Below are 24,011 nucleotides of genomic sequence, written 5' to 3'. Positions count from 1 at the left end.
TCAACAGCAGCTCCAAAGCAACCCAGAGCTCCTCAACAGTAAGGAGTCTGGCCTTGTGGTGTATGCCCCGACCGATTCCGGACTATCGAGTAGTGATGGACCGGGTCGCGTCAAGCGCCAGCTCAAGTACCAGAATGGGTATTACTTTTCGGGAGAACAGTCCCTGAGGTACCCCCTCCCGTCGAGTTCCAATAGGAGAATGGTCACTAGAAGCCTCCAGTCGGGAGGCGATGCTCGGATGACCTTCTTGGACGATCCCGCGTATGTGAACCTCGGCTGGGTCAACAACCAGAGTCTTGTTGAGAGACCGGCTGGAGCGAAGCGACAGGTCTACACCGGTCTCGGGGGGAATGTCAATGTCGCAGGCAACGACATTCCATTTGACAATGGTGTCATTCGTCCCATCGATGGGTTAGTATTATTCCATGCTTAGTTCATTCGACATCACTGACACAGCGTTCAACACAGAGACCTTACCCTGCCTGAGAGCATCTCCTCCACCTTGCCTCACCTCGGCGTCGACAAGTTCCACAATCTGGTCAAAAAGTCGGGTCTCCTCTCCGTGCTAGACTCGACCGCCGGCATCACCGTTCTCGCGCCCGACAACAGCGCCTTCAAGAACGTGACCAAGTGGCCCAACACTGACCTCACCGAGTTCATCAAGGGTCACATTCTGGTCAACTTCCCGGCATACACTCCTCTTCTCAAGGACGGCCTCGTCTACCCTACACTTGGGGGCGGCAAGGTCAAGGTCACCGTGCAGGGCGGGACCATCTACCTCAATGGAGCCAAGATCCTGGCGGGCGATGCAATTGCCGTCAATGGAGCTGTCCACACAATTGACAGGGTAAGTTGATGCCTCTAATAGTCCTCAATCATGTTCGATCTCTGAGCAGAGACTAACAACGCGTACAACAGTTTCTCTCGACATTCCCTGGCACAGCTCCTGTGCCCGAGCCAACCAAGCAGCCTGAGCAGACCCAGGCGACAGTGCCAACTCATGTGCCTGAGTATGTGCCAACTGGAGCTGGAACGACTATTGGATCTCTGTCCTGGAAGGCTCTGGCAGTCAGTGTTATGGGTGTGGTCGCTGCCACTCACTACTGGATGTAATTGACTTTGTTCGGTTTCAATGGGTCTAGTTGGGTATTTGGGACTAGAAACTGCAACATAATATTGTCTTTCGGCTGGAGCTGCGATAGTAATAGTTTTCACGAGGATTAATTATACTGGCTGTGGTTTCATGGTGTGACTATTTTGCCTCTCGCTTTAAGTGTTCATCCAGGCCATGTGATCAATGACAGCATTCGACCTCGCGTCGTGAGTGAGGCTAAAATAAGCGCTATAAGGTTGGCGCTAAGCGGGACCTAACATAGCGGGAGATCGCCGCCTCCAGTTTCCTTAGTTCGAGGCGATTCTTGCCCTTGAAGGAGGTTCCATAAGTGGACTGATACGGCCAGGCTGGATCCTAATCACGTAGATGAGGGTATTCACTCCTCGGGCTCATTTTTCAGACGGGGTCAGTTCCATCATCCGGGGGCAAGCTCACTAGGTACTCAGGCACAAACTGTGAGTTCGCACATAACTCTGCCTATACCAGAAGCTGTCGAGACCAGAATGCGCTGAAGATTTGTCCACCTAGGTAAGGGGTTTGCCAAACAAAATAGAGGCAGTATCACACATTTAACTTGTCCTTCATTGCTTCTATCTTCATTGCCTGACATGGGGGCTCTGTGATTCGTGCGTTGGCGGTAGGCACACAAGCGACAACGTTGGGCGAACCAGAGTGGCTGTGTGAGGCAACCAGGGAGCCTCGCTGGCGACAGCTTGATTCTCTTTCACCATCCGCAGCTCTCTCTCTCCTCTTGCACCCCCTTCATCCGGGAGTCGTGTCTCTCCAATTGCCTCTCCCACGTTCTACCTCGACTCGCTGTTTCGTGTCTCCTCCTGCTGGTGACTTCTCACCTGGCACAGGCAGCCCTGATCTGACCAAGACACCGTCAAAATGGATCAAAAACGGGGTTGGTCTTGCGACCAGGCTGCCGCGAACTCGCCTTATCCCCCGAAACGACAAAAGACATTGCGATACAGTCCAACTGACGCGTTCCCGCACAGCCAGTATACCATCGCCTGGATCTGCGCGCTACATATTGAAATGGCGGCGGCCCGCGCCATGCTCGACGACATCCATCCTGATCTGTCTCAAGACGCCAGCGACAAGAATACGTACATGCTGGGCAGCATTGGGCCCCACAACATCGTGATCGCCTGTCTGCCGAATGGCCATTACGGGACGAACAATGCGGCGAGTGTTTCGACCCATTTACTACGGAGCTTCCCATCGATCCGCAAGGGCTTCATGGTCGGTATCGGAGGGGGCGTCCCATCTAGGGCTGATATACGACTAGGCGATGTCGTTGTCGGCACCCGGGTAATGCAGTATGACCTGGGAAAAATTGTCGACGGCAATATCCAGCGAACAGCGGTTGCAAAGATTCCCAGCTACTCACTCCAGACCGCCGTGTCCAACCTACGATCAAAGCACGAGCTAGAGCCCAGTCGAGTGCCGGCCATCTTGCAGGATATGGCTGCGAAGTATCCCGAGTATGGTCATCCAGCGTCACCAGATCGCCTATTTCTTGCCACATACAAACATGATCCTCAGTTCTCCTCTTGCAGTGCCTGCGATCAGTCCAAGACTCTACCCAAAAGTACACGCATGCCCAACCATCCCAAGATCCACCACGGTGCCATTGCCTCCGGAAACCAGGTGATGAAGGACAGCCTCGCCCGCGACGACATTGCGCGTAAGCTTGATATCATCTGCTTTGAGATGGAAGCTGCAGGTTTGATGGATATTCTCCCTTGCCTTCCCATCCGGGGCATTTGTGACTACGCGGATTCACACAAATCCAAAGAGTGGCAGAAGTACGCAGCAGCGACTGCCGCTGCATACGCCAAGGAGTTGATTGAGATACTTCCCGCGCACAACGAAATTTTGGACAACGCAGATGTTGCCAATCCTTGTGAGTTTTTTTCATCGTCTATTGAAAATTGGTGCTCACAAATAACTAGCACTTCAAGACGAATTGCTCAACCGACGTCGACTCCTACTTGACTCGTTCAAATTCGAGCAGATCGACTCTCGCAAGATTAGCATCGAGACAGCGCACTCAAAGACATGCCACTGGTTCCTTGAGGATCCACAGTATCTAGAATGGCTTGATCCCCAGAAGCACGCACAACACCATGGGTTTCTCTGGATTCGAGGGAAGCCGGGCACTGGCAAGTCGACAATAATGAAGTTCATCTACCTGAAGACAAAAAGAAAGAAAAGTCATACGCCTAGCGTCACTGCATCCTTCTTTTTCCACGCGCGTGGCGAAGATCTTGAGAAGTCAATCCCGGGGATGTACAGGTCTTTACTGTTGCAGCTATTAGAGGGATACCTTGATCTCCAGGAAGTTCTGGACGACACTGATCTCGTTCCACGGGGCCAACTAGGTTGCCCTCAATTGAACGTTTTGAAAGACCTTTTCCACAATGCGGTCTCCAAACTCGGCCAACGCACACTTACCTGCTTCATCGATGCGCTGGATGAGTGTGATGAGCAGCAAGTTATGGAGATGGTCCGCTACTTTGAAGAGCTGGCAGAATCTTGTGCGAGTACAGGCGTGCAAATTCGAATCTGCTTCTCGAGCCGACATTACCCCTACATCCACATACGACATGGCATTGAGCTTACGCTGGAGCATCAGCAAGGCCACTCCGACGACATGTCCAACTACATCCAAAGTAACCTCCGGATCACAAGCACTGCGCTCGTTGAAGAACTTCGTCCTCAAATGATTGAGAAGGCTGCCGGTGTCTTCCTCTGGGTTGTGCTTGTGGTCGACATCCTAAACAAGGAGAATCGCCGAGGCCGACTAGCTTTGCGGAAGCGGCTTGCAGAGGTTCCGAGTGGCCTAAGTGAGCTCTTCAAGGACATTTTGAGACGAGACGAGAACAATATGGAGGACTTGCTGCTTTGTATTCTTTGGATCCTCTGTGCAAAGCGACCGCTGCGACCGGAAGAGTATTATCATGCCCTCTGGTCTGGGTTAGCCCTGAAGGACCTGGTTGATCCCGAGATACCTGATGTCACTGCCTCAGACTCCACTGAATGCGTTGAGAGTTATGTCATTACTTCCTCAAAAGGACTCGCCGAGATTACGAAGGCCAAAAGCTCAACTGTGCAGTTCATGCACGAATCTGTGAGGGACTTTCTCGTCAAAGATCGGGGCCTTCAAGAACTGTGGCCTGACCTTGGGTTTGACTGGCAAAGCTCAGGTCATGAGAGACTCAAACAATGCTGTAGCATGTACCTCAATTCGGAACCCGTGCGCGCATGTTTTGGTAGCATTGGGCCCAAGACTCGACCCAATGACTTGTTGGGGGTGTCACAGCATTACCCATTTCTGGAGTATGCCAGCCAATATGTTCTTTACCATTCGAACGCCGCCGCCCAAGCGATCCCTCAAGCCGAGTTTCTATCTCCAACTTCGACTGCAGATTGGGCTGACACACTCAATTGTTTCGAAAAATTCAAGATCCGCCAATACAGCTCGAAAGCAAGTTTGATCTACATACTGGCTGACAAGGGGTTCTCCGCGCTCATCCGAACCTGGCTCCAAGACAACCGGAGCATTGACATTAGAGGAGAGCGATATGAGCACCCTCTGTTTGCCGCTGTGGCTAACGGCCACAAGCACGCCGTTGCTGCTCTGCTGAACTCGACCTCGAGTATCTGTGAGGGAGTTGACACTGTAGAGGGCTTCGGGTCGAAGATGGACTTTGTGAAATACAAAGGTCGAACGCCTCTGACCTGGGCTGCTCAAGAGGGCCTGACAAGTGTCGTGGAGCTCCTTGTCCAGAATGGTACTGATGTTGATGGGGTTGACTGGGAGGACTGCACACCACTCATGCGAGCTTCGGAAGCAGGGCACCAAGCCGTTGTGGCATTCCTCATCAAAGCAGGAGTGGCAATTGAGAGCCGCTATGCTCACAAGGCCGCCTCCCTCGCCCTGAAAAATGGCCGCGCATCAATATTGAAGCTTTTTACCCTGGCAAATGCCAACTGGGATCTTGATCCCGAAACCCTGCGAATGGGGCTCAAAAGCACTTTAGAAAGGGGAAGCGAAGAGATGGTAAAATTCCTGATCGAGGAAGGAGTTGATCTTGGCGCCCAAGATTCCTGGTGCCACACAGCTCTGTCCCTTGCCTTGAAAAATAACCACGCCACAACGTTGAAGCTTCTCATCGAGGCGTACGCAGATTGGGATGTTAATCCCAAAGATTTGCAAGCGGCCCTCAGAACATCCGCAGCATGGGGCAATGATGAGATGGTAAAGCTTTTAGTCAAGAAAGGAGTTGAAATCAACGACCAAGACTCCCGGGGCAACACTGCTCTGTCCTGTGCTTCGAGCAACGGCCACATGTCAACAGTGAAGCTTCTCATTGAGAACAGCGCTCAAATCGAACCTGACTTGAGGGGCAAGACCCCGCGGCTAGCGCTCATCGAAGCCTCAACCAACGGCCATGTGGAAGTGGCGAGGCTCTTACTTGAGTGGGGAGCAAACATTGAAACCCGGGTTGAAGATGGCAGAACACCCCTCATTGCAGCCTCGATTCGCCGCCACGAGACATTGGCGAGATTGTTGACTGAACAGGGGGCCGATGTCAACGCGCAAGACAAAGATGGCAAATCGCCCCTTCATTATACCGCGGAGAGTAGTCGATTCTGGGTTCCCGAGCGGCTTCGCGTCTCTGTTACGCAGCTTCTTCTTCGCAATGGAGCTACCATTGATGCAAGAGATTCCAGTGGCCAAACGCCCCTTCTCACTGCCTGCGTATATGGACAAAAGGCAGCACAGCGGCTTCTCATTGAGCAGGGAGCTGATGTCAATGCAAGAGATAAGGAGGGAAACACGCCTCTCTTTTGGGCCTGTTACTTTGGAGAGTCCAATGGAGAACCTCTGCTTCTCATTGAGAAAGGTGCCGATGTCAACGCAAAGACTGAAAAGGGCAAAACACCCCTACACAAGCTTTGCGAGTCACTACATAGGCTAGGAAATAATGCGGAGCTGGTGCCTGTTCTCATCGACAAGGGGGCAGACATTCATGCTCGAGATAGCGAGGGTTCAACACCACTCCATTTGGCCGTTGTCGGTAACTCTCCTTCGGTGGTGAAGCTTTTGGTCGAGAGGGGGGCACATGTCGACGATCGCAACCGCGAAGGCCATACACCAGAGAGTCTTGCCAAGAAGAAAAAGCTGCGAGCAGACAATCCTCTCATACTGGCTCTAAAAGGACTATGAAACGAGTTTTTTACATTGTCTACCTCGGCTGAAAGCACAGGCGGTGGGATTTTGCATCAAATGGTCAAGTCTCGTTCATATCGTTTGTCAGTTCGTTTGTTGTTTTCGATCATCTACTCTTAGCGCGAGAGATGGCGTCAAAAATCCATTCCAACTTGACATCAAACCCGCCTGTCAGCCTTTGAACCCTTCTATGAGACATTTCTCGTTCCTCACTATAGCTTCTAGAAGGCGATTCCAGTTTATACCGGACCTGAAGCCGTGTCACCTCCGGATCCGGAACAGCCAGCAACCACAACCGAGCGAGCGAGTTTGATGCGTACGACGCTTCATCTAACGAGGATGGTCGCGGGAAGGTGGGTTTGTACGCCAGATGTGCCGTGACGATCGCCTTCCCCGGGCCTTTTTGTGTTGCTATTTTCCTGCTAGAAAACTCGTTGTTGGAAAGTGTATCGTTTGGCAAATGACGTTTTTGTGATGGGTTTGGCCGTACATAAGAAGTGTGATGCATCCGGACTGGTCAAAGTTTATCACGGCAGTAGACTTCATTTTTGTCCCCAGCTTTGAGACATTCTTCTTTTCCGCTTTTACTTTTCGGAATCCGCAAACGATTGATCATGCTTGTAGCGATGGTCATTGTTCTTTTCGCCTCTCAGGCTTTATGCGTCGAGGCCACCCGTGGCCTGAGACTCTCCCGCGATGAGCCCCCGGTTATAGACGACTTTGCGTGGAACCTTCTTACGGAGATTACTGGGGTTGATGCGGGTGATCACTTGGAGAAGCCTGGTGAAGGGGGGCCAGAGTCTCTCGCATGCACTAAGGCAAGTTACTCAATGACCTGAGCAGTGTTGATGGCTAACAGGAAGAATAGAAGCCCGGCCCCGACAGACTCGATTGCCCTGCTGCCATATCAGCCTGGACCGAGCTGACCGACGACGCCAGAAACATCGCCATCGAGGGTGGACGGTGTCGCTCAGCGACCAAGGGCACCTGTCGGGCGACTGCGTGTGCCCCAGGACAAGACATCAGTGTTGGGCTTGACGAAGTCATGGGGCGAATGTGGAATCCTGTGTCGATGAGATGCGTCCTTGGTGGAACGGGAGGAATCTGGCAGAATGAGGGGTCGACACTGGTGATCGAGCTGGGCCGACCATGAAGAGAGGCAGAGTGAAAGAGGTGTATTCATACATACAAAGCAAATATCCAGCCCTTGATGTCTATCCGATTGCTCTTTTTATCCAGAGTAAAGTATCCAATACACCCAAGTCAAATCCTGACTATTTCTTGCGCCTAAAAAAGGTATCTCAAAAACAGTTCCGCTCAATGAAAAGATCAAGTTCGCTCTCATAAACCCTCATGTCCTTCGTTAAGTGTGGTTTTTTACGCAGCAGTCGCGCTAACGGTGCCGGTGATGGAAGGCGGCGCTCCTTGCAGTTCCTCGCTAGGGTCCAGCTCGCCCTTCATCTCTTGCTCGCCCTCTTCGACCTTTTCCTTGGCAGTCTTGCCTGACTCCTTGTCTTCGGCGTCGCCGAGGCCGATAACGTCGATCCAGCGCCAGAAACCGACGGGGTTGTTGCCGCTCTTGTCAAAAATGGCTTGATCGTTGTTGATGCCGTCCTTGCACGAGTCGCCGTTCGCCTCATTAAACTTGTCGAGCTTATCGAAGGAAGTTCCATCCACGAGATCTCCGACGTAAGTGCGTGCGATGGGGACGTTGTTCTCGCGGAGGACCTGCAACTGGGCGCGCAGGTTCAGGCGCAGCGCTCGCTCAGGCTGTTCAGCGTCGAAGATCTTCTTGGTCAACCACGGGAAGAGGATGCCAAAATCGGATTGGTTCAAATGAGCCGAGTTGACGACGTAGAAGAAATTGGGCTCTGACATCTTGATACCGCTTGGTCGTTCAAAGATCTGAGGCGTGACGACCTTGGCGGTAGGGTCGGGGCTCAGGATTCGCGCCTTGGCGTTAAGATGCTCCTTCCACTTGAAAAAGTGCTCCGATTCGACGGCCAAAATGGCTTTGCCTCCAGGGGCCGTGGCTTTGTCGGCATACACGGGCAGAGGCAGATTGAACAGTGGCGCCGAGTTGGGAGCCATCAGAGGGAAGCACCACATGTCGAGCAGCATGGTAAGCGTCTTTTCGGAAATCTGTGATCGGATCTCACTGCCCTCGGCGGGCGTGAAGAGAGGCTTCTCCATGGCGGCGACTTCGGGAACACTGGCATAGTACGTGCTCTTAAGAAATTGAGTGATGGTAGCTGCGCCAAAGCTGTGGCCGGCAAAGATGATGCTTCCAGGTTCGTGAATGTTAAGCTTGCCAACGAATTGGTCGAGACTGGGGGTCGATCGGTTCAGGTTGGTGTAGGGAGTTCCTCGATCAAGCGCAAGAACAGCTTCGTGAAGTAATCCCATCTCCCAGCATCGAATTCGAAGCTGGGCCTCGCGGGCGAGATACACTTCGGGGCAAACGTCGTGGGAGATTTTCTGGTAGGGGATCTCGATTCGGCCATTCGAAGTGACGGTTCCGTTTCGGGTCTCGGGGATTCGAATGAAAGAAGCGACTGCGCTGCCGTCGCGGTGCTCGGGGCAGATGACGACGATGCCGTGCGAGGCTAGGGAGCCTGCGATGTATGAGTAGGAGTTTCGGCTTCCGCCCAGTCCGTGGGAAAAGATTATGGTCGGCCATCGCTTGTTCTCGGTCGTCGCATCGTTGAGGGTCGCGTTCTTGTGGACGGGGATCGTGGTATAATGGAGATGTCGTGGAAGAAAGCTACGGGAATGGTGAGCAAACAATTGTGGCGCATCCAGACCAACACTCACGAGAGAAATTCGGCCAGCATGGGGCCAATTCCAAGGAACTTGGTGTATGCAACAAGATGTTGTCGCTGAGGGGTAGGCAGCCAGCCAATGCGCTTCTCATCAGACTCCGAGACGGCCGGGTAGAACATGCGATACTGGATCGTGTGGATGTTGTCGGCGCCCTCGGGGGCAGGAGAAGGAGCCTGAAGCTCTGAGACAGGGATCTCGACGTCGACAGTTCCGACCTTGTAGGGCCCAGTGTATTCGGGGAAGGCGGGCACGGGGCTCAGACGCGCAAAGTACGAGGCCATCTTGGAAGTTGGTGAAGGATCCATTGCAAAGGTTCAAATCGCGAGTCAGCGATGGTGGTGATGTTGAATCAAATATCCAGGGAGATCAGGCTCCTGGTTAAATGTAGCGACCGGGACAAAACAAAGCGGTTCGATGTTAAGAAAGGAATGTAACAGGCACAGTAACGAAATGAAAGGGAAGCGACGTTGAAGGGGAAGAAGGAACAAAAAAAGAAGCCAAAAATAAAAATTGGTGACAACAAATAATGGACCGAGGCCTGCTGGGCTTGGCTTTGCCAGTGATCGTTTGGTGACGTACGTGAGACAAGTCGTCTAGGATGCGCTATGACGAGGGTCTCTTCACATGCAAAAAAGTAGCAAAACCATTCGCTGGTTCAAAATGTCTCCCTTGGGTTGTAATCTTACAACTTCAAAACAAAAGGGGAAAAGGAGGAAGAATTGCAATGTCAGCTTCGATTTAGGGGGAAAGGGGCAAGTCACGCGACAACTTGTCAAAAGAGATTCTTTAAAAACCGGATCTTTTGAGTGAGGATTTGTTTGCCCCCGATCTATGCCTGATCGGTGACCGAAATATGCAGGTGTCTTGTGCGCAGTTGCCGCCCACGAAGAGAGTGAAGATCACAGAAAAATTGAGTGGGCCAAAAATTTACAGTGAAAACGTCATGCAAAGATTTGGTCCCACGTCATCGAAGAGCAATGGCGCAGCAGAGCAAAGCCATGATTGTAACAATGCTTGATGAGTTGGCGGCCTCGCAACGTTTTGAACATGTTTCGAAATGACTTCTTTGCGAGTAGACCCTCGTCTTCCGAAGATGCCGGCATCGAGTGATCTCGGGGTCTTGATATTCCCCGGTTTATCTTTCAAGTGCCGTCACCACGCCACCACCACGAGGCAGCCCACATAATACCGAGGAGACTTCCGGATCGACAGGTCCGTCTTTCTCGGCCGAGTTGATAGATAGCCCCCAACCTCCGTTATCATTATCAGTTTAATTGCTTCGACTGTACTACCCCAACCCAGCCTCTACCAATGTCTAGCAGAGCCTCCACCCTTGATCAGACCTCCAGTAATCGCATGTATTCCCCTCCGAATAACCTCTCTCCCTGGTGACTTGCCTTCAGCGTCCTTCTTGGCCATCGCCCTCACCCTCTCAAACTCCTTCCATGGCCTACACCCATGGCAGAACCGGTGCTTGCACTCTGTATAATCCCATCGCCACGGCGTCGTGTCCTGCCTGCAGACGTGTCCCTCGTTGGGTCCCTTGTCGCACCTGCAGCACGCCCACCCCTTGACCATGCACTCGAGGTACTTGCATCCAACCTCGCGGCACGACCCCCGCGTGTAGACGACTGTAAAGTCAACGGAGCCGCACGCGCTCTCAGAACTGTCGGTCATGTCGTCGCCTGTCGAGCAGTTGATGTAGCGTCGCTTGCGCTCGTGGCCGCAGGCGAAACGTCGGTATTCGCAGGTGCACATTGTATACCATCTCGCGTGCTGTCGCTTCTCGGGTTCGGTAGTGTTGGTGTTTTGTCAAAAGATGACTTTGGTAAGATTTCCGTGCCAGAGTCACAAACCCGTAATTTATCTCTTTTGTGATTGCTATTCAGTCACACAGACTGCTTACAATCTGACCAAACATGCTCACTATCTTATCCCTTGGTTTAATGACCCGGTTGTTCTCCGTTCGCCACAGTGTCCATCTTTGCATCACGCTCCATGTACGCCTCCACAGATGTTCCCTGCGGCCACTCAAACACCTCTTCACCCAAAGTCCTGAACCCAAACCTCTCATAAACTGGCTTCCCCTTCGGAGTCGCCTCGAGGAAACATGGGAGCTTGTCTGCGTCCGCCCGCTCAAGACCCCAGCGCATGAGCAAACCCGCCGCTCCCTTGCCCCTCCAGTCCTTGTGCGTCCCGATACACTCGAGGTACCAGTGTGGCCTGTCGCCCATGTATTTGCGGTGTCCTTTTGTCATGGCTCCAAAGAAGTCGACGGCGAGTTCTCCGTGGCTTGGCCAAGCTTCTACGGGTGGCGGATCATCGATTGAAGCTCCGGGGAGACACCATTTTGCAAAAGCGATAATTTCCTCCGGCGAGTCAGGTGTGTCCTTGTTGGTGACGACGAGGAGTTGGCAGGAAGAATCCACAAGCTCGTCCTTAAACGAAGCGTCCCAGAAGCGATCCGAAGCTTCAATATTCGTCATGAAGACGTGGCCTCCGATAATGGTATCCCCAAAGGCGGAGTAGTAGACGTTGCGCATAGCGTGGATGTCGTCCGACCGGGCTTCGCGTAGCTGAAGCGGCATTTTCGTAACTGAAGGACTCAATAGAGGCACGAGTTTCGAGATGTGTTTTGACTTTGACTTAATACGAGGTCTTTATAAAATCGGAAATGGCCAAGCGATTGCAGCATCGCGCTATTTTGCCGTTCAAACCGGGGCTCCCCACACATGCCGTTCTCCAGGATCCACGGCGAAGGAGTCATGGATGCAGCTACCCAGAGCAACTTGAATACAACCTTGCTTCCCGCCGTCTTTGATAAGAGAACTAACTGTCATTTCCCGGGTTGAAGATATCCTCACATTCTCGCGATACTTCATTTGGTGTTGAGACGTCATGGCTGTTCTCGGCTTTAGCTGGGCACCATCGGAGTTCAATTGCCCCGCGCGCCCTTCACATTGGACACATTGACAGCAACACTATAACTCTGACTCAACAGGATGAATCTTGACCTATAAATGCCATCTCTTTCTTGATAACTAGCCTTTCTTTACTCAAAATTAGAGTAACCATTCACAGATCTCATCATGACCAACGACTTTGCCAAACAGCTCAAGGCGCTCCACAAGCCCTCCTCCCCCATCGTCTTCCCCAACGTCTGGGACGTAGCCTCTTTCAACACGGTCGTCTCGCTAAACGACGATGCAGCAAAGCCAGTCAAGGCACTCGCCACCGCATCCTGGGCCATAGCTGCCTCGCTAGGCATCAAGGACGAGGAGCTCACCCTGGAACAGAACTTTGACGCCGTCGCCAAGATCGCTACGCTCTGCAAGGCTGCCGGTATTCCGCTCTCGGCTGATCTGCAGGATGGGTATGGAGATCAGATTGCTGCGACTGTCAAGAGGGCTGTTGAGATTGGAGTTGTAGGCGCCAATATTGAGGATACTATCCCTGCTACGGGTGCCTTTTATCCCATTGACGAGCAAGTCCAACGTCTCAAGACAGCCCTCCAATCTGCCGCAGATGCAGGATGCCCAGACTTTGTTGTCAATGCCCGCTGCGACATGTTCCACTTCGACACTGGCCTCAACGAGGCTGACACGATGAAAGAGGCCATCACCCGCGGCAAGGCATACCTGGACGCGGGGGCTACAACGGTGTTTTACTGGGGTGGTTCAGGGAGAGGACTGCGGACGGCGTGGGTGGAGACGCTGGTGAGGGAGCTCAACGGGCGGGTCGCGGTCAAGCTGGCGCACGGAACGGCAGATGCGTTGTCTACGGCTGAGTTGGCAAGGATTGGAGTTGCTAGGATTAGTGTTGGACCAAGTCTTTTTCTGGTTGCGCAGGCTGCCGTTAAGAAGGCGGCTGCCAGCATCCTCTCTGGTGGGAACCTGTAGTCACATACATCTATACACAGGCACTCGCTGTTGGCATCTCGGGATGAGTTGTCACGACTGAATATTGATGACATCTATATCAACCGTGAATATTCACTCACACCAATTCTCCCTAATCCATTCTATCCCATCTCTTGAAGCCTAGAATAGCCTCTGATAGTGAGGGAGCCAAGCTGATTGTGGCTCAGTGCTCAGTGCAGGGGAGCTCGCCAGCTCGTTGCCCAATCAAGTTTAGCGCCGGCAATGCCCATGGTCAAAGATCACCTCCCCGATGACTCCTCGCCTTCAGACAGCGTGCAACCATTCACGATTTCTCTAAAATCTTAGGCCCCCAATAGCATGCAAACCGAATAGACCAATCAGACCTGATATCGAAACTTTTGGCCCTATGGAGAGCTTTGATGCCTATCCGCGGGGGCTGCCTAAGCCCTGTTTGCCCCTCTGCCTGGGCTGTGAGATGCAGGGGTCCCGTTCCGCCTCAGACGGCAGATTCGCTACGGGTAGGGGTCTTTGCTGATGGTCAGCGAACTAGATGCGGATGAGTAACATGCCGTGAGGCGAGATGGATTGCTGCAGCCTGCTGGCGAAGTGTATCAACTTGTTGCTTTGAAGTCTATAAAGGAGCTCAACAAAGTCGAAGGAAAATACTCTTCATCTTCATTCAACTCGACAAACCTTGACTGTGGTCACTTATAAAGCCACACTAAAGCAATCCTTCTCCTTCCTAAAGCTTTGAGAGACACATATCTTTTGGCACATTATGTCAGACACCATGGAGTCAACAAAGAGCGGCGACGACTCGTCGGTGGTCATCGTGACCCCGGCTGAGACCGAGCCTGAGGTCAAGGAGGAGAAAACTGAGGAGACAAAGACAGAGTCCACAGATGGTAAGCCAGAACATTCGACACCTCAAACAAGATCATTGGTTAACACCAGCAAAGACAAGTCGGAGGAGAAGAAGGACGAAGACAAGAAGGATGGGGACGAGGAGAAGAAGGAGGAAGAGGAGAAGGAAAAGGTCATGGTTGGCCTTCTGGCAGACACCAAGGATCTCTACGCCAAGTACGACGAGCACGGTGATCGATCATGGACAGACAAGTATCCCACAGATCTTGAGGAGGCGGCTGAGAATGAGGAGACTCAGAAGTATGCCGTCATTATCCGCAAGAGTAAGTCTACATCCTCCCAGATAGTTCTAAACCTGCTAACACCCACAAAGAGAAGCCCAAGGAGGCCGATTCCAACAAGCCCCTCGTCATCGACAGTCTCGTCGTTCAGTCCCCCTACCTGAAGCGCGTCCTTGGCAAGGTCTTTGATGGGTACCCTGGTGTCTTTTGCGGTGTCTCTCGACTCAAGTTCCACGCCCCCTTTGAGTGTTTCGTCCACCGCTGGGACAAGTTCTCCGCTGCCAAGGATGACAAGGCTTATGACGAGGCCACTCGCGAGCACGTTACCTTGCTGTACAACATCATGAAGGAGGAGCTCGGTGAGATCATCCAGCTTCGAGAGGATTACTTCAAGAACAGGGCTGTTGCTTTTGAGCACATCTGGACTCTGTTCCCTCCTGGCTGCACCGTCTGGGGCTCTGAGAAGGGTAAGCCTGTGGCTGTCAAGTTCAACTCGGGCCACTTTGGGAAGAACAATTGCGGTGTCACATTCTATATCTTGCAGTGCAAGATCATTGACTGGGATGGCAAGTACATGGGCTGGACAGACCTTACCATGAGGATCCCCGAGTTCTTTGGCACCGTGCCCTTCTCGGAGCTTCCCTGCTATCCCCTTGAGTATCACCCCCGTCTCGATGCCGCCAAGGAACTGTTGACGGAGCGTGGCCGCAAGTTTGACGAGCTTGGTGGTTACTGCTACAAGTCGTACAACGGCACGGCTATCTGGCATGTCAACTCTGAGAAGACTCGCAAGGAGACGGTTCAGTCGCGCATTGTTATTGATGGAGCCAACTGGGAGAAGTTGAACCCCGACCACACTGTCTGGCTCAACCCCATTCACACCAGCGACAACTTCAGCGACGATGATGACAAGGACACCGAGGCGAATGCCGCTCCCCAGCGTCCTCCTCTGACTGATGACCAGCTCCTCATGACATACCCCATGGTGAGGGGTTACTCGCTCAAGAACAAGCGATGGATGGAATTCTTCATTGATGACGTCTCTGAAGTCAAGTTCAACGACCAGGCCTTTGAGTCTCTTGTCCTTCCCAAGGACCAGAAGGACCTCATCCTCGCTTTCGCTGAGAGCCAGGTCAAGTACAAGAACGTGTTTGACGACATCATCTCGGGCAAAGGCAAGGGTATCATCATGTTGCTCTCTGGTGGTCCCGGTATCGGCAAGACTCTGACCGCCGAGTCGGTGGCCGAGGAGATGAAGGTTCCTCTGTACATCATGAGCGCTGGTGATCTCGGCAGCGATGCGTACGACATCGAGGAGAACCTGGGCCGTATCCTGGAGATGGTGGCTAACTGGAATGCTGTCCTCTTGCTGGACGAGTGCGACGTCTTCCTCGAGGCTCGATCTCCCCACGATATCGAGCGCAACCGAATCGTGTCCATCTTCCTGCGAACGCTCGAGTACTACGAGGGCATCCTCTTCCTCACGACCAACCGCGTGAAGAACATGGATTCGGCCTTCCAGAGCCGAATCCACATGTCCCTCGAGTATCCTCCCCTCGACCGATCCTCCCGCGAGGCCGTCTGGCGAGGCTTCCTCAACCGCGCCGTCAGCCTCGACGCCAAGGTCGCAGGCGGAGCTGCCCACGACATCACTGAGAATGAGATCAAGGCTCTGGCAGGCTTGGAGCTCAACGGTCGCCAGATCAAGAACGTGCTCAAGACTGCTAATCTGTTGGCTTGCCACAAGGGGCAGAGACTTTCGTTTGAGCACCTTCGGACTGTCCTCCGGGTCGAGGGTCACTCTCTGTGAGGTGTTGCGGAAGGTTTCTTTGATGACTTTATGAGTTTGTCTTTGCGATGATACACCGGAACTTGAGTATTGCACGCAGGTAGAATTATTCCTATTTCCTTTGGCCTAGAATAGCAATCAAGACTTTTGCTCAATGCCCCATGTGTCTACTCCAAGTCCCAATCCCAATCCCAATCCTCTCGAAACCGTCGACCACGTTGAAGTCGTGGGTTCTCCAAAATATGGCGATCCTCCCAGGCATTACTCATACACCGCACCAACTCCTCGATGCAATATTCAGCTGACTGACCATACCATCCCAGTATGCCATGGACCTGCGGTACTCATCCTGCATTCTTTGCCTTGAAGGGGTTGATCATGTTGTTAACCAAGGCGCATACCGCATTGACAAAGTGGTTATACATTTTGTCTGGAATTCTATAGCTTTTAAAGATAGTAGACAATCTTTCTTTTTATTCTTGTGATTATGGTGTTTGGGGCTCCGACCGACGGGACAGGATCTCACGAAAGTAGGGCTCTGCCACGTTCCGCGGGCCAAAGCAATCCCTCATAGCGCCGTACCTCCCAAAGCAGTTTCCCTATTCGTCATGATCAAGATGACAGAGAGCAAGACGCATGTTAACCCCCATTGAGGGGACGCGGCTTACAGGGACAGAACTCAGGGTCGCGGCACTGTTCATCTTGGGAACTGATGCACCAGCATCCTCCGCGGAAAGGCAAGGGAAAGGCGATGATGTAGTAGCACGGTTCCAGAACTTCATTCTGTTGAACGTCGTGGGCGTCTTTGATCTTTTCCTTGATGATGTGCTGGAAAGCTGTCTTGAGGTCCCTCTAGAGGAGAGACTCGAGGAAGAGGGATTGGGTAGCGGGATTCATGATTGACGAGTAGAGTTGGAGAGCTTACTTACTAGAAATTCTGGCATAGGATGTATGGAATTTGTTGAGAGCGGCAGGTAGGAGATCCAAGGGGGGCCTTTTTCCGTACTGCCTGTCGTGACCAACGGCACTGTCTGACGCTTAAGTATCGTCAGCTGTTCACTGATCGTGACATATCTTATTAATCATTCCACTTTATATCTCAATGAGAAAGAGTAGACTTAAGTATCATATGCGAATCGGGTTCGCAGGAAGCAATACTCTATGAGATATTTACCTTGCATGGGGAGACTAAATGTGTACTGGCCCTAAAGACATCAATAAACTTGGGTGACCATCTGATTGTCATGTTTGGCCTTGCTTATGAATGTTTATGTGATGGACAACGTTCGAAGCGTCGAGAACTTTTAGAAGCTATAGTGCTAGGCAGCTACGTCAGGCAGGTATTATCGTAAATTAATGAATATGATCCTAAGCCTTGATAAATCCTTATAATAATAAGCTTTGGCAATGTTCCTTAGGTACCCTGGCCCAGAGCCTTAGCCTCAGGTTGGGTACTGACCAGCCTTGTGAATCCTTCGCCCGCTTGCCCGGTTTGGACGCACCACATTGTGCTACTTCTTTCCAAAGGTAAGCAGTGCGATGGAAGATGCTGGGAGATTAAATCGCCCGCCAGTGACCTTTTCATCCTTCACATCCCCTTCCGGCCTACCAGAGAGGGTCTCGAAGCTCTGCCCAGCCCACGTACTACAAAGATCAGCACACATTGCCTGACACGGGACGGCGGGACGGTCATGACTTACAGTCCTGTATGAGCTGTCGTCTTCTCCGACCGCAGGAGCTTCAGCGTGGCGGGAGTATCTGTGTCAAGACCGGCGAGGTTCACGTTGATGCTCGGCCTCTCTCCCTCGCCAAGATAGACCTGGGTGTTGAGCACCACAACACGAGCGAGCTGCTGTTTCTCCCAGATGCCATACGCGGTAAGGGTTATGTTTGACGTCGGGATCTCGGCGACGTAAGAATGTCCAGATTTCCCAATGGCCTCATTAACGATCAGCAGCGCGTGGTAAGAGGGCAGAATGTGTGGGTGGGTGATGTTCAGCCCGTCCTCCGAGTCGTTGGTCGGTTGAATGGCGTTGTAACGGAAGCCCTTGCCCTGGTGAAAGTGCACTCGCTCGACTCCTGATGAAGCTGCAAGAAGCATCCAGTCGGCGGCCCAGAGGGCGCTCTCTACCGTATTGCTCAGCCCTGGCTGACCATGGCTGTTCTTCGCATTAGATTTGGCTGAGTCTGGAGCTCCTCAGTGGCTTTCACTTACTTGGCATACGAGTTTGTCTCAGCCTATAGGACGCTAATTTAGTCTGTGTCTTGTCGTCGCATCCATCTGAGAACTTACTAGCAGATACTTTAAGCCTGAGGCCCGAACAGCAGATCGCTGACTGGTTCTGGTGGTGAAATTGGCGCGGACACTAATTTTATCCATCAACTCTCCAGGTCGGACGACGAGATCGGGATTAAACACTCCAGAGTATGAGTGCTCCGAAAACTGCGAGATCTTGCACTTGAGTCCAGCATCGTCGAGCAAGCCAGCGTCAAGCGGGCCGGCTGGAGTCCATTCGGGGGCCACGAAGGTGGTGAAGGCACCAGGCGACAGAGTCGGCTTGCCAGAGCCTCCACAGCCAAAGTCAATCTCCTTGCTGATGGCTCTGGCGAACTCTAGCCAAGTGGTGGTGTAGTTGAAGACGTCCCATTCGGGGCCATAGGTGCCATTGGGGTTGAATCGAGATGTGCCGTAAAAATCAGGCTCATTGCCAATCTCGACGTTGACAAGCTTCACATGCTTTGTGAGACGTGCACGCTCGCCTTGAAACGTCTCAGCCAGCAGACGAGCCTGAGCCACCGTTTCGGTCTTGTTGAGATACTTGAGGTTGATCCCCCACATGAAGGGAGTCCCAGCGGGCAGGTTGCCTGACAGGGCATAAAAGTCACGCCCGATGTAGTTGTGGTCCGCCTCTGGGTTGGGGACTTTCTTAGTGGGCTCCGGGAAGGTCGAGTTCATGATCTCGATCCCCAGGTCGACGGTTGAACGGTCTTCAGAGTTGGCACCCACACGTAGAAATGGCATGTGGCCTGTTCTCTCGCCCAGGTTGCGCAGAAGTTGGTTGAAGTACTCGTTTGGCTTTCCAACTCTCTGGCCGGCCCAGTCGGGCCAACGGTCCATCTCAATGCTGAAGCCGGCGAGGTGAGGGGAGAGCTTCTCTGCCCAAGCCGGCTTCTCGTTGGGTAGGTGAAGTTTCAAGTCATATGAGTTTCCAGCAGCCAAGCCATGGCTGGCAAGAGAAGAAAACAAGAGGGCCTGAACCACTTGACGATGCATGTTGAGGGTCTAAAGCAGAGGATGATGGTTATGGTCTGGGGAGCGGAGTCAGTCAATGATGGGCTTTTCCCCAGATTTTATATCGCTCAGGATCTCTCTTCCAAGTATGAGGAGTTCATCTCCAGACCCCAACTCTGGTGATGCCTCCCCATGGGGTCCGGGGATGCTGGAGCCATGGAGAGAGAGGTCGGTCAACTCTCCGTGAACTACCCTGTCACCAGCGGCTAGTTAATTCTGCGCATTGATCTTTTTTTTTAGTGTCGATCATCCTAGAACTCCATATCTCCGGCCACAGAAGACTGACATGTATGAAGCAAGTTGTCGGCTTTGTTCTCGGCTTGATCCGAGCATGGTCGTCCTTACAGTGGGGTGCAAAGTGTTTGAAACTTGTATCTTGTATCGACCATTGGATCTAACCCAAATTAGTCGTGGAACCATGGCCGCTTTAGCAATGTAATTTCAAACTTCGTCGTCGCCAATATACTTTGTAAACCAGCCAATGGCCTTAATTACTGTGGCGACTCTGTTGGGCATCGTATCAGGGAGGTTCTTCAAGACCCGCGGCTCGATCTCATCCCATGCCTCGACCGCAGCTTCCACCAATGCATATTTCGTTTCAACCGTATCCTCTGCGTAGTTGAGCTCAGGATGTAACCGATATCTCGGCCTTCATCAGGGCCCACGGGTTCTCGATGGGGTTCAGGTCAGGCGAGAAAGGCGGCCAGTTCATGACCTCGATGCCTAGGTCTTCGAGAAGGCTCTTGATGACCCGGGCTATGTGAACCGAGGCGTTATCGTGCATGAAGATATCGGCGGGCTCGATAAACCACGGCACAATGAAGTTATAGAGGTTATAGATGCCTTCTGCGTGGACGTTGCCGATGAGAGGCACGAGCGGCGTACGGCATCTTCGACCAAAGGCGGCCCAGAAAATCTGCCGTACGGTGCCTTGCCGTCTAACTTTCACAACATCGCCCTGCTCAATCTCCTCGGAAGGGCGAAGAAAAGACCACTCTGAAAGGAGGAAAAGCGGTTATGAAAGCGGCACTGAAAAAAACTGGCCTAATCGGGCTAGGCTAGGAGGCCGATACAAGATACAAGTTTCAAATACTTTGCGCCCCACTGTATAGTGATTGCCGATGCTTAAACCCGATGGTGCCAAGACGGAACCCAAGTACGGATATACGGCATGTAACGGAAACATCCGAGGGTTGCAGTTCTTAGTGCAAGATTATCCAATACTTTGACAACAATAATCCCCCATGGGGAAGGAGTTTGTCCCTGAGCATGGCCATGTGAGCTAATCTCCGCATTGTGAATCGGCCAGGTCTCCGAGTTTGGCCTCTTTGGGTGGTGTTTTGAATGCAGGAGTGATGAGAATAATGGCCTTCAACCATCAAGGAGAGCAGAAACAAGGTGGATTTTGATTGTCGTGATGAATGCTTGGAAGTCGGTGGTCTCTACGCGCGGCTTCTCTCGATCCGAGAAGCAATGCGTTGAAACTGAGCAGCTAATGAATGAGCTTGAGCATTCGCAAAAATTGAATGACAGCCGCCAAAAAGGCAAACTGGGATGAACCAGTAGAAGTCCCTCTCATTTGGGTGTGCGAGTTTAGAATCTGTTCCTCGTGGAATGGGTGGCCAAGATTCGGTCACCAAACCGAGACAGCACACCATTAATGTGACCTACTGGATGCGGACAGACAAATCAGAGCCCATTGCCAGGTCTATATCCTAGCAGACCTTCTTCTAGCCAGAGAAACCTGTCGATAATCCGGGCACCACTCCGAATGTACACACCAAGAGCAGGAGCAGACTAGGCCGCTGGAGGCGAGTCAGGTGGGCCAATCTGTTACGTGGAACGCAACTAGAGTTCTCCATTACTAACAGTCCAAGAAGAAGATGGGTGAGGAACTGCTTTTGACCCTTGATCTGAGTTTTCTCCGCAAAGTCAACTCACTTATATCTGGGGCCCCATCGCCGGCTGCCATCGATGAGTTCGACTTCTAGACAGTCAACATCAAGCCTTCTCTCTAGTTCAAACACAACACCAACACCAACCGACCGACACCATCTGATCAACTGTCGAAAGATTATACGCCATGGGCTTGATTGCTCGTTTCCTCCGTGCCATCGTGCGCAACGATGCGATGCGCAACGACCCCGACGAGATCTACTCCTGGAGGGTCATTGCCCTTGTCTGCTCTGCTTGCTTCGGTGGCATGCTCTTTGGCTGGGAAACCGGCGCCATTGGTGGTGTCCTGGCCATGGAAGACACTCAAAAGCGCTTTGGCTACGCTGACGCATCGGCTAAACACAAGGCCACGCAGGACCAGAACATTGTCTCGACCTTGCAGGCAGGGTGTTTCCTGGCCTGCTTCCTCACTTCGTGGCTTACGGAGAAGTTTGGTCGCCGATGGTGTTTGATTGCTACGGGAGCGCTCACGACGGCCGGCGTCATCTGCCAGGCTGGCTCAGCCGTCAAGGGAATCATCGCCGTCATGTATGTCGGGCGATTCATCTCCGGCCTCGGAGTTGGAGCGGCGTCGACTCTTGTTCCTCTTTACGTCTCTGAATGTGCCCCTCGGGCTATTCGTGGAGGCTTGATCTGTAAGTCAAAGGATGAGTTTTGTCCAGACCCGGTCAGGAGATTCTGATCATATCAAACAGCCTTCTACCAACTCTTCATCGTTCTAGGCGTCATGCTCGCCTTTTGGTATGTACCAAAGGAATGACGCACATGGATCCTCATCTGAAACTCTCCAACAGGACCAACTATGGATGCCTTCTCCATGCCACCGCCCCAGCCATCTACATTGTGCCCCTGTCTCTCCAGGCACTTCCTGCAGTGTAGGCGATGAGTTGTCATAGACACCCAAGGAGATGCTGACGTTTGATAGCCTCTTGATTTTTGGAATGTTCTTGTCCCCGGAGAGGTACAGCCATAAAGCCTGCATAATCACTTTTGAGTAGTACTAACAACAGAATAGTCCTAGATGGTGTGCCAAGCAGGACGACTGGGAACGAGCCACGACTATTCTGGTCAATCTACGAAGGTACGACGGGTCTTTGAAAATTTGCCAGTGCGCACGACTGAACTCTTGGACAGACTTCCCGCCGAATCCGACTACGTTCGAACCGAAATTCAAGAGATGGCCGAACAACTGGAAACAGAGCGAAGGCTCATCGGAGATGCCTCGGCTGTGGCGCTTGCCAAGGAGATGTTTCTTATCTCGGGGAATAGGAAGCGTACTTTCATCACAGTCACGCTGATGATCTGCCAGCAGATGACTGGTGTGAATGCAGTGGTGAGTTATTTTAAGCTGCTATCGGTCTAGGTGATGAATGATATACTTATACGAGTTCAGAACTACTACGCCCCGCAAATCTTTGGAAACCTCGGCATGACGGGAACAGAGACGTCGCTTTTTGCTACCGGTGTCTATGGAGTCGTCAAGGTGGTCGGCTGCGCCATTTTCTTGGTCTTTGCAGCAGACTCCCTGGGCCGGAGAAGAAGCTTGCTGTGGACGAGTGCTGCTCAGGCTGTCGTGATGTTTATTATTGGAATCTACGGAAGAGTAGAGCCCCCAGTCGCGGGCAAGGCGGTAAGTTTTTTTTTCTTTCTTTTTCGCAGAGGCAACTTTGGCACCTGTAGCATAGCGTATCGCTAACTTAACGGTTCAGATTTCGCCGTTTGGATATGTCGCGATTACTTGCATCTATCTCTGGGCGGCGTAAGTACCAGCAGAACACCACCAAGACGAGACGGCTTGAGCTCACAAATAATAGTTTCTACCAATTTGGCTGGGGTCCCTGTTGCTGGATTCTTGTGAGCGAGATTCCCACCGCGCGGCTTCGTTCCATGAACGTGGCACTCGGCGCAGCCACTCAGTGGCTCTTCAACTTTATCATCGCGCGGAGTAAGTGTGGGATGTTGGTTTTGTTGAATTTGAACATGGCTTTGCTGACCACCTACCTACCAGCTGTTCTTACAATGCAGCAAACAATGGGCGAAGCCGGTTATGTATGTGCTGCTACTCCCAATCAAGTCCAAGTCCAAGTCCAAGTTACCAGACTAACCGCAGACGCAGGGAATGTTCTTCATGTTTGGATCCTTTTGTGTCCTCATGGGCACCTTCGTTTGGTTCTTTGTCCCTGAAACCAAGGGACTCAGCTTGGAGAAGATGGACGAACTGTTCGGTGTGGCTGCCTTGGCGAATGGAAAGGAGGTTGATACGGAGAAGGAAGCAGCTCAGCCTAGGAGCAGCCATGACTTGTAAAGGGAGTTGGAGGTATGATGCAGCTGGGTTGGAGTGGGACCGGGAGCATTTCTCCTGGCTGGCTGGCCTCTTGCCCTCCGGTTCTCAAATACGACGACCATCAGTGGTTGAAGCTCTAGGCTGATATGGCGACCTCCTCTGCCTGTCATTCAAGTTACTGAAGCATGCTCGTCATCTAAGAAAGCAGTTGTGCCACTTTAAGTGGAAGAAGCAGACAGTAATACCCACAGTGTTTTGAAGCCGGTGACCACCCATGTTGCCAAGCCGGGTTGAGGTACGGGGATGCGAGAAACAAGGCACTGTTGCATAGACAGCCAGCCACTTCCCGAGCGCCTAGCTAGCCGGCAATTTGCGATGATGCAGATCGCCATGGCCGATTTTCCCGCGTCTATGGATTCTTATTCCTAGGATCCAAATAGCGACGAGGAATCTAAACTACAGAAGAAGGGCAAAATAGTTGT

The 24,011-nt window shown here is 52.3% G+C and overlaps 9 protein-coding genes across 9 annotated transcripts; 5 read left to right on the top strand and 4 right to left on the bottom strand.

Annotated features, from left to right (window-relative positions):
* Positions 1–2,005: 2,005 nt before the first annotated feature.
* On the top strand, positions 2,006–6,356 carry NCS57_01155900 (uncharacterized protein; the record flags this gene model as incomplete). Its single annotated transcript, XM_053061269.1, has 2 exons — positions 2,006–3,026; positions 3,076–6,356. 2 exons carry the CDS (start codon positions 2,006–2,008, stop codon positions 6,354–6,356), a joined length of 4,302 nt encoding a protein of 1,433 aa, XP_052909655.1.
* A 617-nt stretch (positions 6,357–6,973) lies between these two features.
* NCS57_01155800 (uncharacterized protein) lies at positions 6,974–7,512 on the top strand (the record flags this gene model as incomplete). Its single annotated transcript, XM_053061268.1, has 2 exons — positions 6,974–7,177; positions 7,228–7,512. 2 exons carry the CDS (start codon positions 6,974–6,976, stop codon positions 7,510–7,512), a joined length of 489 nt encoding a protein of 162 aa, XP_052909654.1.
* Positions 7,513–7,736: 224 nt separating this feature from the next.
* Positions 7,737–9,487, bottom strand: NCS57_01155700 (putative phospholipase; the record flags this gene model as incomplete). Its single annotated transcript, XM_053061267.1, has 2 exons — positions 7,737–9,123; positions 9,174–9,487. 2 exons carry the CDS (start codon positions 9,485–9,487, stop codon positions 7,737–7,739), a joined length of 1,701 nt encoding a protein of 566 aa, XP_052909653.1.
* A 1,000-nt stretch (positions 9,488–10,487) lies between these two features.
* NCS57_01155600 (uncharacterized protein) lies at positions 10,488–10,940 on the bottom strand (the record flags this gene model as incomplete). Its single annotated transcript, XM_053061266.1, has 1 exon — positions 10,488–10,940. The coding sequence occupies one exon, from the start codon at positions 10,938–10,940 to the stop codon at positions 10,488–10,490; it is 453 nt and encodes a 150-aa protein (XP_052909652.1).
* A 185-nt stretch (positions 10,941–11,125) lies between these two features.
* NCS57_01155500 (N-acetyltransferase domain-containing protein) lies at positions 11,126–11,770 on the bottom strand (the record flags this gene model as incomplete). The annotated part of the gene is made up of 1 exon (XM_053061265.1): positions 11,126–11,770. One exon carries the CDS (start codon positions 11,768–11,770, stop codon positions 11,126–11,128), a length of 645 nt encoding a protein of 214 aa, XP_052909651.1.
* A 501-nt stretch (positions 11,771–12,271) lies between these two features.
* NCS57_01155400 (uncharacterized protein) lies at positions 12,272–13,081 on the top strand (the record flags this gene model as incomplete). Its single annotated transcript, XM_053061264.1, has 1 exon — positions 12,272–13,081. The coding sequence occupies one exon, from the start codon at positions 12,272–12,274 to the stop codon at positions 13,079–13,081; it is 810 nt and encodes a 269-aa protein (XP_052909650.1).
* A 760-nt stretch (positions 13,082–13,841) lies between these two features.
* Positions 13,842–16,018, top strand: NCS57_01155300 (AAA domain-containing protein; the record flags this gene model as incomplete). The annotated part of the gene is made up of 3 exons (XM_053061263.1): positions 13,842–13,968; positions 14,023–14,250; positions 14,301–16,018. The coding sequence occupies 3 exons, from the start codon at positions 13,842–13,844 to the stop codon at positions 16,016–16,018; spliced, it is 2,073 nt and encodes a 690-aa protein (XP_052909649.1).
* Positions 16,019–17,508: 1,490 nt separating this feature from the next.
* On the bottom strand, positions 17,509–19,271 carry NCS57_01155200 (Glyco-hydro-79C domain-containing protein; the record flags this gene model as incomplete). Its single annotated transcript, XM_053061262.1, has 4 exons — positions 17,509–17,641; positions 17,698–18,156; positions 18,213–18,235; positions 18,291–19,271. 4 exons carry the CDS (start codon positions 19,269–19,271, stop codon positions 17,509–17,511), a joined length of 1,596 nt encoding a protein of 531 aa, XP_052909648.1.
* A 2,101-nt stretch (positions 19,272–21,372) lies between these two features.
* NCS57_01155100 (uncharacterized protein) lies at positions 21,373–23,550 on the top strand (the record flags this gene model as incomplete). Its single annotated transcript, XM_053061261.1, has 11 exons — positions 21,373–21,880; positions 21,941–21,986; positions 22,040–22,120; positions 22,171–22,206; positions 22,261–22,326; positions 22,380–22,578; positions 22,639–22,875; positions 22,955–23,004; positions 23,060–23,190; positions 23,254–23,294; positions 23,362–23,550. 11 exons carry the CDS (start codon positions 21,373–21,375, stop codon positions 23,548–23,550), a joined length of 1,584 nt encoding a protein of 527 aa, XP_052909647.1.
* Positions 23,551–24,011: the final 461 nt, after the last annotated feature.

Source organism: Fusarium keratoplasticum, chromosome 9, assembly GCF_025433545.1.
Source record: "Fusarium keratoplasticum isolate Fu6.1 chromosome 9, whole genome shotgun sequence".
Classification (NCBI taxonomy): domain Eukaryota; kingdom Fungi; phylum Ascomycota; class Sordariomycetes; order Hypocreales; family Nectriaceae; genus Fusarium; species Fusarium keratoplasticum.
This window is presented reverse-complemented; position numbering and strand designations above follow the sequence as displayed.